We start from the raw sequence: 13,461 nt of genomic DNA on the forward strand, positions 1-13,461 counted from the left end.
CTGGAAGGTTAAGATATGAGAGATACCTTAGACCTAATAGAACAACCTTGTTAACTATTTAGCTCTATATGTAGTGACGCGCGCCTAGGATAGACGATCAGATTAGTAAAAAAAATATCGATAGTCTGAAATACTCGAGCGCGTCAGATTAAGATGTTGGGGGTTGATTTTAGTGTTTTAAGACTAAATTAAACTAATCTGACCATAAGTCCTTGACGCCGCCGAGTTATAGGGTCGCGAACTTGTAAAAAAAAAAAACGTTAATCCGGCATTCTCGAGCGCGATTGTTTTTATTTTTATTTTGAAGAATATAATCTAAAACTTACTAAAAATACAAAATCTGCCGGTTTCCGCATGACCGGAAGTCTGGAGGAGCCATTTCATCTTCCGAAAAACGCATTGCAGCATATAAGTCGCGAACTTTACTTTTTCCAAAAAAAAAGTTTAAATAACCAAAAAAGGTAATTTTATTTTACAAAAAAAGGTCTCTTTTCATTTTTGTCCAAAGTTAAAACTTAAATCGTAAAAAGTCAAACTCCCGGTTTTTTGTGTATATCTCGAAAACTGTGGGAGTTAAGAAAAATTGATATGAAATAACGATGATTAAAAAAAAGAAACCCACAAATCTTTTTCGGTCAGATTAAGAGAACCCACCAACATTTTTGTCAGATTAAGAAAATATGCTTTCAGGAGACCGAGATAAACCTCCCCTATGAAAATCTGACGCGCTCGAGTATTTCAAAAGGACTTTTTTTTTCTGCATTTTCAAAAATTCATCGTAACTTATCGTCACGCCGAAATCGTCAGTTTTTTTAAGGGGAGCTTCCTTGGGGCCTACTTAACACCCCTTCCGAAAATCTGACGCGCTCGAGTAAATTTTTTTTTGTGCATTTTTGACGAATTAATATGCCTAGCCCCACCACGCAAACCGGCAGATTAGTATACCGTTGTTATCAGAGGCACTTGGGGCATACGTAGTATGAATATCTGACGCGCTCGAGAATGCCCAAGTAACTGTTTTTTTTTACATTTTTGAAAATCCGTACACGCCAAACCCACCGCTAAAATGGTTTTTACCATAGAAGCTTTTCTTTTCGAAATTATTTTCTCTTTCGATTTTGATAAGTCTCGACGACGCCGTTGAATTACGCCATTTAGCTACCCTATCTATTACATATTAATTATTATTAACAATGTATCATCAATTATGTAGTTACCTACCTAATAGGTAATTAGTGTCGAATAAAAACGTTGAAAAGTTTGAAATTCTTACATTTAAATTTTAATCTATGTAAACAAATTATAGGTAAGTAACTAAGTAGTTACTCTTTTTTAAAGTGGATAAAACTTAGGGATAAACCTGTGTGATAAACCACGGGATAAACATACAAAATAAAAGTAGGTACCTACACTAAACACATCCAGCTGGAGTAAAGGCGAGCTCAGTGAGCTGGTAAGTGGTTTCAAACATTTTGAATAACAGGTGAATAGAATAAATAATTTATAATTTTTTTTGATCACAATTAATTAAAAAAGGTAGTTATTAGACTTATCTAATAATTCATGATAGGATCGCGGACATTACAAACACTCGTGGCCCCGTGGCCCGTCATTGAATCGGCTGGACGGAACACAGTGGCGTTTTGATCGGTAAGAATCCTAAAATTTGTCTTGGTCGGCCTGCTTCCTTTGTGTAGAACGGACCAGCGATGTCATATTATGTGAAGCGCCGGTAAGCGCTTATAAGTTTTCAGCTTTCTTTCTGAATACGGCCTTATACTTGTTTTTACTCACATTTTTACTAGGTATATAGTATTATGTTACACACAGGTTCTGTGCACAGGTTACACAGTTACCTACCTGTGATCTCGCTGTGGATCTCGCACAGGATCTCGCCTACTAGCTTTATAAAAAGTATTTATAGCAAATCATTGACATACAGCTGCTGTCCATGGCCATGCCATGCAAGTTGCAATGAAGTTGCAGAATAGAAAATGTCAATATACATAATGATCTATTGAATTTCTTATTCGAGACGTTTTACAACATGGCATCAAGTTTATTTAATATATCTACGTACAGCCGATTTAATTTATCAGATAGTGAATCAGATATAGCGGTGTTTGTCAAAGAATATGGATATCGTATTAAAAAGCAACTTGACCATGAGCAAATGGGAGGAAGATCGTCGTTCACTTCTTTCGTTGAAAAAAACATCAAGCCACCAAACCTAACATGGATTGATGAGAATTATGATAAATTTATAAGAGATACACCAAACGAATGCTTGGCGAGCCTGAGTTATTTATCTGAGTATGGATATATTACATCGATGGAGTATGCGCCGGATGGTGAGGGAATTGTTGTCGGACATTCTTCTGGGCTTATTCAGGTTACTTTAGTTGTTCCTATAATGTAGGTATCTCCTTTAGTAAGTTTTAGCTTTCAATCAAACGAAAGAGCTAGAGCTAGAAGAACAAGAGCATTTTCTCGGTTTTTTATTTATCACAATAGTTATTAGAGCACCTACTTAGGTACTAGCATAAAAGCACATTTGGTGGATACTTATAGGCGTGCGGGAAAATCAAACCACGAAAACGAAAACTGGTTTTTAGCATGTACACCAAAATATCGACGACTGGACGTTTGAAACAGCCTTAATTTATTAATTGGTCTGTAAATGAACAAATAAAAACACAATTCATTGATCATGACGTAAAAATCTCGTCGGTTGTGTAATGTAGGAGATTTAATAAAACATCAAATTTAAATGGACGTCCACAAAGAAATCATTGATGAATATGCAAAAAATATTAAGAGATATTATGAAACGGAAAAGAATCCTACAATATGGTATCCCATGTTCTATCAGCGAATTATCCAACAGCCTAATTTTGGTTGGATAAAAGAAAATAACGATAAATTTTTAAAAGGGACACCCAATAAAATTATGTTTAATCGATGGTATGGGACCGAAATGGGGGCAATAACGGCGTTGAAATACTCTCCAAATGGCTGTCATTTTATTGTAGGTCACGCGTCGGGAGCTATTCAGGTATATAATTGCGTATATAAACATGATAGGCTGGCAATTATTCGGTGATATGGATTATTCAGGAAAGGCCTTTTTATTAAATAATATCTACTGATTTTGAAGATAACGTACATAGACTTAGGTACATAAATGCGTTACGGTACAACCACAGGGTACAACCAAGAGGTACAACGTAACGGATTTGTCATGATATCTAGCACTCAAATTCAAAGCTTATCTACGAATCTTCATTAAATACTTTTGAAAAGAGAGAGAACGAGATTATAGCTGGTATGAATAATGATCATGTTTGTTTGTTAGTCCTTCACGCAAAACTGCTGAACCGAATGAATTTTTATGAATTTTAGACGCTAAAAAGAATTAACACGCTCACCCTAAAGAGGGTAACTAGAATCAACACATAGACAAAATTCCACGGGAAATATGCGGGTTTTCTTTTGAATACGCGGGTGAAGCTGCGGGTGAAAAGCTAGCTTGGAAAAACTCGTATTACCTACCTATATGAAAATAAATATTTCTAGATGCGACATGGCAGCACTGGCGCGGTACTATGTACGCTCCGGAGCATCCAGTTCCCGCCAAAGCCTGTGTATGCGATTGAGTACAGCCGTGTGGAAGAACGAGTTTGCTACGCTGCGTGCACAGATGGCGCTGTTTATAGAATTGAGATTCCGAATGTAAGATACGTGAATTTGCAAGTTATAATTGAACTTTTTCAGATTGTACAAATATATCAAGGAAAAAAAATAGAATGAAGGGATCTGTAATAACTTCTTTATAATATCCCAAATATCCAAGCTTAGCTTTGAAGTGGTTAGTTTATTTATTTATTTATTGCAATATTTTGGAATAGGTAAACCACCGAATATATACCTAACTATAAGATCCTAACTAGTCGGTATGTCGCCGTCATTTGGTTGAATCTGTTATTTGATTGAATGACTAGCGCGTTCATTGAACGACTAGGCAGTAGGCTGTACGTTGATAGAAGCGTCACTCAACGCGTACCACTAGTAAGCTGATTGTAATAATATAGTCCTTTGAACAGAGCGTAGTTTTATGCGCTGTGGATGACTAGTGCGTTCATTGAATGACTACATTAATTAATAAAGCAGATTGAACCAGATGACCGCGACATCTTTAATATACTTATATAAATCTCGTGTCACACTGTTTGTCCTCAATGGACTCCTAAACCACTAAACCGATTATAATAAAATTCGCACACCATCTGCAGTTCGATCCAACTTGAGAGATAGAATAGTTTAAACATGTAGGTACCACGGGCGAAGCCGGGGCGGACCGCTAGTAATCTTAATATATATAAATCTCGTGTCACAATGTTTGTTCTCAATGGACTCCTAAACCACTTAACCGATTATAATAAAATTCGCACACCATGTGCAGTTTAATCCAACTTGAGAGATAGGATAGTTTAAATCTCAAATCGTTTTAGAGAAAGCGGGCAAATCCGCGGGCGGTAAGCTAGTCTTAATATATATAAATCTCGTGTCACAATGTTTGTCCTCAATGGACTCCTAAACCACTTAACCGATTATAATAAAATTCGCACACCATGTGCAGTTTAATCCAACTTGAGAGATAGGATAGTTTAAATCTCAAATCGTTTTAGAGAAAGCGGGCAAAGCCGCGGGCGGTAAGCTAGTATTATATAAATTTTAAAACTGCTTACACAATGTTTGCATTCAATAGCTGGTGGCATCCACAGAAGATCCGCCGCAATATTGTATCCGAGCGGACCCCGCTCTCGAGTATTTAAATACACAATATTATGGTGCACCCGGTATTTCTTCCTCCGCCGTGCCTTTTATTACACGTATGTTTTCTGTTTCTTATAAATTGTGCTAGGTATATTATAGGAACCTACAGGCAAAGCATTAATTTACTAGATTTGAAATTTTTATAATATCTCTTGGTGGATAGATGGGTACTATTTTATTTTTGTTCTAATTAATGACCTATCTCTACGATCTGCAACTCGGTAATCTTGACTTCTAGCCATTACGTAACCGTTTACAAATTCAAAGCTGCTCTTTTAAATTATAATCAATATGTCGCAGGCAAATTGTACAATTCCAACCTTTCCATTCCACCAACTTCAACAAACATTTGTATAATATAACAGAGAGATCGCCAGCTCTATCGTTGGGGTTATGTGCTGACGAAGCGAAGCTTATTGTCGGATATGCTGACGGATCAATAAAAGTATACGACATGGAGACTCAAGAGGTACGTTAGTTTTTATCTTCGTCTACCCGCAAAGAACAGAAATCAGAACACCCCTAGTTTAGTCGTTAGCACGTTTACGTGATTGAAAAATACCTACAATATGATAAATTAAATTATGTGATTTGCCATAGTCTGTTGTTAAACTATTCTTTGTGCAGAAATTATACAAAAAGCGTGGACTAATAACTCCTTCGCAAGTTCGTAAAATTATGAGCTAGCTTGAACTAACACCGACACAGAAAGTGATTTATTAGTAGTTACTTAAGTTTTATTAGGCAATACTATCTAATAATAGATATCTTAATGTTGATTACTAAATTTATACTTTAGTTCTATAGCAAGATAGTACAACGATTTTAGATACTATCATCAGCTGGTGGTATACAAAAATACATTAACGAATAATTATATCGTACACCTAAATAACACTGTGTTGATGATTCAACAAGTTTGATGAGTAAAATTCAATTTATACAGTGAACAGTTTCTACCTATTTCATTCGTTTAGATAAACGAATATTAAATTGCTTTAATGTTTATTAAGGACGGTCATGAATAAAGTACGTACCTACCAGTGAAATCTATTTTCATTGGTTGTTTTATTAGTTTCACTAGCATTATGGATAAAATACTTCGAATGCGAATAAAACTAGTCAGGTGGCGAATTTATTGTTATTAGCTCTTTAACAATACGGTTTTCTTTTTATCGCTTTTGAATATGCATGAAATACTTAAGTACTGACATTAAAAGATTTCACGATGAAAGATTTTAAATTTAATTTGTTAAAGAGACCTTAGTTCGTATTTGAAAAATTACGTTTGTAACTTCATGGTATCTATAATTACTAAAAAATTATCTATCTGGAGCCTGTAATTTTCAGACAAGTTTTCAATTACTTTTAGTGAGAATAAAAATTAAATTGTGTATGTATGCTCTACAGTATACATAACAGATAAATGATTAAAATAAGGTCATTTCATAAAATAAGGTCGCGTCTAAAATATTTCATATCATATTTTCGTCACATAAAAATAATAAAACCTATAATACAAATAAAAACAGGATCTAAACGGTCCGATAACCACAAACATACAAAAAACGACATAAAATGATTTTAAGAAATCCGTAGCACCGTAGCGCCGGCCTCTACACTGTAGCTGTATGCTAAGGTCGAGAGCCCTTAGCTATGTTTGGAGTTGGCCCACATCCACATTCATGGGAATTTGGTCTAAACACTCATATTATGATATAAAAGACCCGTCCCTTGACAATCTTTACTATCGTGGAAAACCAGCTTAACATTTATTAAGTGGCTCGTGACGCTTGCAAATTGTTTGCATAAACCGTAACTCTCCTTTAATCCTGGCAGTTGTTTTAACAATAGAACTAGAAATGCGAGTGTTTCATTGTGGCTGAGTGCTTTTAACGCTCTCGTTTTTCCCTTACAATTAGCATATTTATATAGGGTTCGTTTGTGCTTTTCTCTTTGGCACCAGTGCATTTGTGGACATTCTAAACATTTATAATTAAATTATAAATGCATAATATTGTGTGAGTACATGACGTGGTTTCTATGATAAAACAATTATTATGTAGGGTAACTATGTGGGTTGGCCATTTAAAAAATTTTCCTGCGTCATAAATCCTGACAAATTTTTCGTCACAATTCGGAGTCAGGCAGCATGTAATATATTATTTGAAATCATATAAACTTCCACAACAGAAGCCTACTTTAATAAAAACACAAATAAAGAAGACCAGTATTTCATATTATTACTTCATACAGCAGATTTTTTTTACGATGGCAACCAGCAACCGTGGCCATTACATCCTGTGCTTACGATAAAGTGTTGCCTGTCGTAAACCGTCAACCTAATCCCGTTTTATTGGCAATATGAGATTGGTTTACGAGATTTTCGAAAGTCCTCAACCCGGAAAGTAGGTCGCAACTGGCAACTCGCCGGTCAAGGATCCCCTTATCGTGTTACGTCAGTTTTGACAGGCGAGGCTTAAATGGTCAATATAGATTAGCCACTTATTGATGGATGCGGTTTGTATTACGAAGCTGTTTGGAACCCTTTTTATGTTCTGTTAAGTGAGAACTGAAACATTTTTTTTTTGAGTAGAGATAACAGTAGATCTTCAATCTAATATTATCGTAGAAGGTAATACGGCGATGTAATATTGTCTTCATTTAAACTTGTTAAAAAATAAATGTTCCAGAATCATTCATTATCCGTGAAATCAAACCAAACAAAGATATCTAGTATAGTCTTATTTTTATCTTTGTCTATACTTACATACCTACAAAGCATCATTTGTAGAGGTATAATAAGAGCTCAATTACAGGCTGAAACAACGTACAAAGTGCACAAACTGCGCTTACAGTTCATACCAAAGAAACTGCAACGCATGCACTTTGGCCAAGTGTGTGCGGTGCGGTGCCATGACGAGAGACCGTGTGTCTTCGCTAGTGCAGCTTGGGATAAGACGTTGAGAGTGAGATTTAATTGTTCTATGTTGTCCGTCTCTAATAATTATTATTATTTCCACAGCTATGTATATGATACTTTTAGCACTAACATATTTTATAAACCAATCTAGGTTGTGTCTATGATAATTCGAAAGTTTTTGTCTTTGATCAAAAAAAAATCAATTTATTATATCTGATTTATAAAGTTATATCTCGGTGACATGCAGCTAAAGAGGATATTCAAAAATAATATTTCTGTGCCTGACTAAATATACGGACAGTTATAATAATTACATAATTATTATAAGTTACCTACTGCCATATTATATATTTAATGACTTTAATCTCTCTTGCATGTTTGTTTATTTTGTACTGCTTTGTTGAACAGAAGTTTAACGTGATTCAAAATTTGCAGTCTTACAGTTATAACAGTTTAAAAGTTCCATTATTTCTTGTTTCTTTTAAAGTTGAAGTAAGCTCTCTAACGATCCTGTTCTTAAGAACTACGAAAAGGATTAAATAATCAGGTTTTGTTAACAAGCAAGTTATCTTAGCATTTTCTGCATTTTCTGTACCAATATGTTGAATTAATGACAAACAGGCGTCTGGAATTTAGAAATAATAGTTTTTTTTTAAATATTATATTCATAATAAAAATAAATTTTTATTCTGCCTTTCTTAGTACTTCTCGATAATGTGTGATAATTGATTCAGATCGAAACCGCATTTAGCTCTTCTATGTTCAAGTTTTAATTTTACAATAAAACCACTATAAACTACTAAACTACAAATCAATACAAATTTTTGAGTGAAAACGTAATAAATTAAAATATGCAGATTACCGTAGGGATTTATAATTACGGATTTAATAATAATGAATATAAACAAAATGTCCGACTTCCGCTCAACTACGCTTGATGGGATTAAAATATTTCACAAAGTGGTTAACTCATAGGTACTCCTCTAAGCTCTTCTTTTGAGAGTTAAGCTCACGTCACGAGTAATTCTGTAGCTTATTTGTAATACAGGCTTAATTGTTTTGCTGTAATCTGGTGGTTTACTAAGTAATTAAAAAAATATATAAGTACAATAGAATGTTTTTAGCATAACTATATTATAAGTAAAAGGTATAAGTGTATTACGGATGCATCTTATTATTATCTTATTGCTAAACTATGTAGCGGACTCTACATGAATTGAGAAGTTCCTGATATTTCCAAATAATGCCATATTTGAAAAATATATTTCCTTTTCATTTTTATTAATTTAATGATTACAGTACAGTCACGTATAATATTCTTCACGTTTTTGTTTACATGGTAATCCACAGATTTGGGATACTAGATGCCAAGTTGGCTGCGTTACAACATTTGAAGGAGTCGACGTGTGCAGCGACAGCATTGATTTGAATGTAAGTATTCTAAATTAAAATTTTTTTTTTATCTATGGAAGTAAAGGTACCTGTCGCTTTTAAAGTACCCTTCAAAAGATTTAATTCAACAAAGACTCGCTTACGCCATTTATTCCCATTCAATTAATAACATCGAGCTAAGCCTAATTGCGCCGCAGACTGAAATATAATACTCACAAAGGTTCTCATATAAATCGAGACGATCCCCATTTCTGATATTTTCGCTAATAAAATCAAATTTCAAGCTCGTGTAGGCCCAAATCCCAGATACTATTTTTCTTGTTATTATATAATTCTAACTTTCCACGTCAGTTTTCTTAAATTAAAAAGTCTAGAACGTTTATAGGTCACCTTTGAATTTGAAATGAAGAGTTACAGACCAATTTACATTCTACGTGCAGAATTGTTATTTAAGAATAGAAATTGGCTATTATGTTTATGTTAGTTGTTTTATTATATCGATCTCCGATACGCAAAATCGTTTCGTGTTATGATGCTTGTCTTTTGTATAAATTGGCATTCGGTAAATAAACGTAAAGACGTTACTGTTATGTAACAATCCTTAGTCCTTACTGAAAATGGAACGTTCAAAACCTTTTACGTACAGGATTTTTCCAGCATTATTTACAATTTGTTTTGGTGGAGATATTATAAAGAAAACACGATCGTTTAGAATTTCGGCTTGTCATCATGCCCATATATTATCATGTGTTAAATTCGAGTTGTATAGAAGTTTTAAGATTAATCGAGAAATAAGTTATGCGTGTTACGCAAAACGGATGATAAATGAACCGTGTTATGAATTTGCCGCTGCCGTATTCATGTCGCTCGAACATTTTTATATTGTCAGTAAATATATCATATGTTTTAGTATAAAAAGGTTAATAGTGATTGTACATTTTTGAGAGATTATACGATAAATATCGAGATTATTAGATATCTTTAGTGCCATGGTCTATCTTTTTACAATTTTGCAATAAAAACCTATAGGTCTTAAACCATGTTCGAAGAGTAAAATAAGGTATCAGACAGAATACCTATGCGAAAAATTCAGATTATTTTATTTAACCTACTACATTACTTAGATAAAACGACTAGTGAAATGTCTTTCAAAACGAGTCGGCTTTTAGATATAAGAAGTTAAGAGGATAAAACCTCTTCAATTAATCAAGTGAAGCTTTCCTTTTAAGATTACGGCATACGTCTAATAAGTTCTCCTCAATGTATAAAATACTTTATCGTTATTCAATGTTCAGAAGTTTAATCCCTTTACAATGTGAAGGATTATTTATCTTCTGCCTAAGAGATTATAAGGTTCGGAATAGCACAACGTATAAAATAGATGAAAGTAATAAATTACTGGAAAATGGTGTGTTATTGAAGGCACGGGATCCATTTAATTAATACAAGGTGTAGAGAGCTATCTTATTTAAACATGATTTGTCATTTAAACCCTTTATTACAGTGGGTTTGGAATTGTCCTCGGGGACTTAATTTGTCCTACGTTTTAATTATATAACTCTGAGCATGTTTTCATAATGACTCTTTCATTATCATGAAAAAACTCCACCTCTATGAAAGGTTTGGGATTTAATTGTAAAATAAATGAATTATCATAGGTCATTAATCTTCTCAAAGCCGCTAATCAGATGAATGTAGGAATACATAGCCATTTATCAGCCTGCCCTAATTAATATGATAACTTATGCACCATATTATTATTTTGCCATTAATCTCCCTACACATTCAATTGGGTAGGATATTTTGATAAATGGATGGCATATAGGCTTTTTGTATCAATTGATTGCATTTGTATGAATATCTTCCTGGCCTATGTATCTCAGGACGTTACTGCTAGGTATACTTATGATATTTATCATGCATCATGCATGTTAATGTATTGAAGGTATCTTTTTAATTATCATTGTTTATTATCGCGTACGGCGTACTCAGCGCACATATTATCTTTGTACAACAAGAAATTTTAATTAAAAGTCAGTCTTGGTTACCTCAGGGTACATGGCAGAGCTTCTGGAGTATTGTCCTCTCGACTCGTTATTAAGTTTGACGCTCTCATAGTTCATACTTTACCTTTGAAGTGTTATATTTTTAATATTTTCCATCAGAGGAGCTCGCGGTGAAGTTTTTCTGTTTTGAAAATTAATTTTGGTTAACTTTGCCGCTGGCTCTGCGTAGGTACCTACTTTTTGTTTTATTTATTCAGGTTTTCCCTCTAATTGCGTTGAATTTCTTATTGCCTGGATGTGGAAATTTTCTCTGAACATTGCGATTTTCATTGTTAACTTTCGTAGTACTTTTAGTTACGATAATACGAAAATAATCCGATTTATCCTATTCCTTAATGCTTTTAAAAGGTGCTCAATAAAATTAAATGGTTCGGGTCAACCCCTTAAATGATTCCCTACATTGTTCCAACTACTTTTCATGACTGGTACCTAGACATGACCATCATTTTTAACCGACTTCAAAAAAGGGAGGATTATCAATTCGGCCGGTATATTTTTTTATGTATGAACACCGATTACACCGAGGTTTCTGAACCGATTTACATGATTTAAATGAATGTATTTTATCATGTCCAATATCTGGATATTAGACATGATAAAATACATTACTTTGATGTACAACTTAAACAAAAATCACATATACTTAACTGTATCAATGATTCTAACAATAAGGTCCAAATTTCCATAACACAGAGGGATCACTGCATGGTTGGCAGCTGGCAGCCGACAGAAGCTCTCACAGTATGGGACATTGTAGCAAGGAAACGGCTCAACATAATCCGAGTGCAGAACCGAAGACCAGATATCGATGGTGAATATATTTACGCCTGCCGTTATTGGAGGTCGATGCAGGTTTGTATTTTGATTTGTTTTAGAATCCCTAATTCATAGGCATATAGTTGTCTATGTAATATGGTTAATAAATATTTTCTTATTGCAATTAAAATGGAACAATTATAAAAGATTGCCATATTAAGATGTGAAACAATATTTGCTATGGATTAAAAAGCTTTTAAAATAAAGCAATTTTAAAATATAGTTATTCACCGTTATTCACCACCTATTTTAAAATTGGTTTAACAAAATTTTCAAAGAAATAAATAAGGAAAATGCAAGATAATTGCGTGTTGTACCTACACAAATCTTACTTATGTTGTTAATGGTGAAATTACGCCTGGAACAGACGACCTATCTTATTTGTTCTGAAAATATAATTACACAAAATAAACAACGATGTAATTCAAATATTATATTATGTTCTCGTAAGGGCAAACTTTCTGAGGTTTCGGTTTGGTTGTTTTCATTTAATTCCCAGGCAAAACAGTTAAGTACGAAATAAGTAGGTATCGCCAAAGTTCGCCGCTTCAAAATGTATTTAGTGGTCGGGTTTTAAAAGTATCTCAAAATTTTGTTAAACCAAAGTTCCCTTTAACAATTTAAATTTGAAACTTAATCTTTGCCATCCAATGTTCTTCAATTTCAATATTCGATTTGGTAACGTTAACAAGGTTTAGCTCAAATAAATCGGAGCCAAAAGTTGTTTAGTTATTCACAATTTATAGCTTTTAGCACCTCCATTATTTTTTTTTGTTATTTACGAAAAACTAAATGCATGCACAATTTTCAGTACAATCGCAAGGGTAAATACGGTATTATTGGTGGCAGTGGAACCAACTGCGTCGAAGTAATCAACCTCCACAATCGATACATCACTTGCTCCTACCCAGCTGCCGGCTCGATATTAGCTGTAACTAGCTTCGAGGAACGAATTGCATTCGGCGGCACAGCTCCTGTCTTGAACATTGTCACATTCCACGATCCGAAACACGAGAAACATAAGACTGAAGCTGAAGAAGAGTACGAGTATACGAAAACGGAACGGTGGTTTCCAGATACGGATTCTGATACAACTGAATGTATGCCCAACATCGATCCATCCACCATTAGTCGCCCTGCAGTATCATCTATAAGTCAGCACGTTGAATAATGTTTCATTTATTCAATAAATTACCTTCAGTGATGACAGTTTATCGATTTAAGCTCAACCACATGATGTAGCAAAAAATAACGACATGCCCAATTTGAGCGAGCACGCAAATAGCCCATCGCGGGCGAAGTAATCTGTATTAATTTGCCTAAAGAGGAGCTCGTATACATTCGCAATAGCCTTGACGTCATCCGACAGATCGTTTTCGCCGCTTTTATAATCTGAAAAGCTTGTTCAGTTTAATTGAATCGCATCAA

General features: G+C 34.2%; 1 protein-coding gene across 1 annotated transcript; it reads left to right on the plus strand.

The window, feature by feature from the left end:
• Nucleotides 1-2,047: 2,047 nt before the first annotated feature.
• Nucleotides 2,048-13,204, plus strand: LOC123690966. Its single transcript, XM_045635127.1, has 8 exons — nucleotides 2,048-2,392; nucleotides 3,577-3,732; nucleotides 4,769-4,892; nucleotides 5,202-5,305; nucleotides 7,656-7,805; nucleotides 9,110-9,190; nucleotides 11,911-12,069; nucleotides 12,845-13,204. The coding sequence occupies exons 1-8, from the start codon at nucleotides 2,048-2,050 to the stop codon at nucleotides 13,202-13,204; spliced, it is 1,479 nt and encodes a 492-aa protein (XP_045491083.1).
• The last annotated feature ends 257 nt before the right edge of the window (nucleotides 13,205-13,461 follow it).

This window comes from Colias croceus, chromosome 4 (genome assembly GCF_905220415.1).
Source record: "Colias croceus chromosome 4, ilColCroc2.1".
Classification (NCBI taxonomy): Eukaryota; Metazoa; Arthropoda; class Insecta; order Lepidoptera; family Pieridae; genus Colias; species Colias croceus.

Bases quoted from the DNA above. Each gene is read 5' to 3' on its own strand.
- LOC123690966 (XM_045635127.1), top strand. From the start codon at position 2,048: ATGGCATCAAGTTTATTTAATATATCTACGTACAGCCGATTTAATTTA. The intron at 2,393-3,576 runs GTTACTTTAGTT...AAATATTTCTAG, and splicing joins ATTCTTCTGGGCTTATTCAG to ATGCGACATGGCAGCACTGG. The intron at 7,806-9,109 runs GTGAGATTTAAT...GGTAATCCACAG, and splicing joins CTTGGGATAAGACGTTGAGA to ATTTGGGATACTAGATGCCA.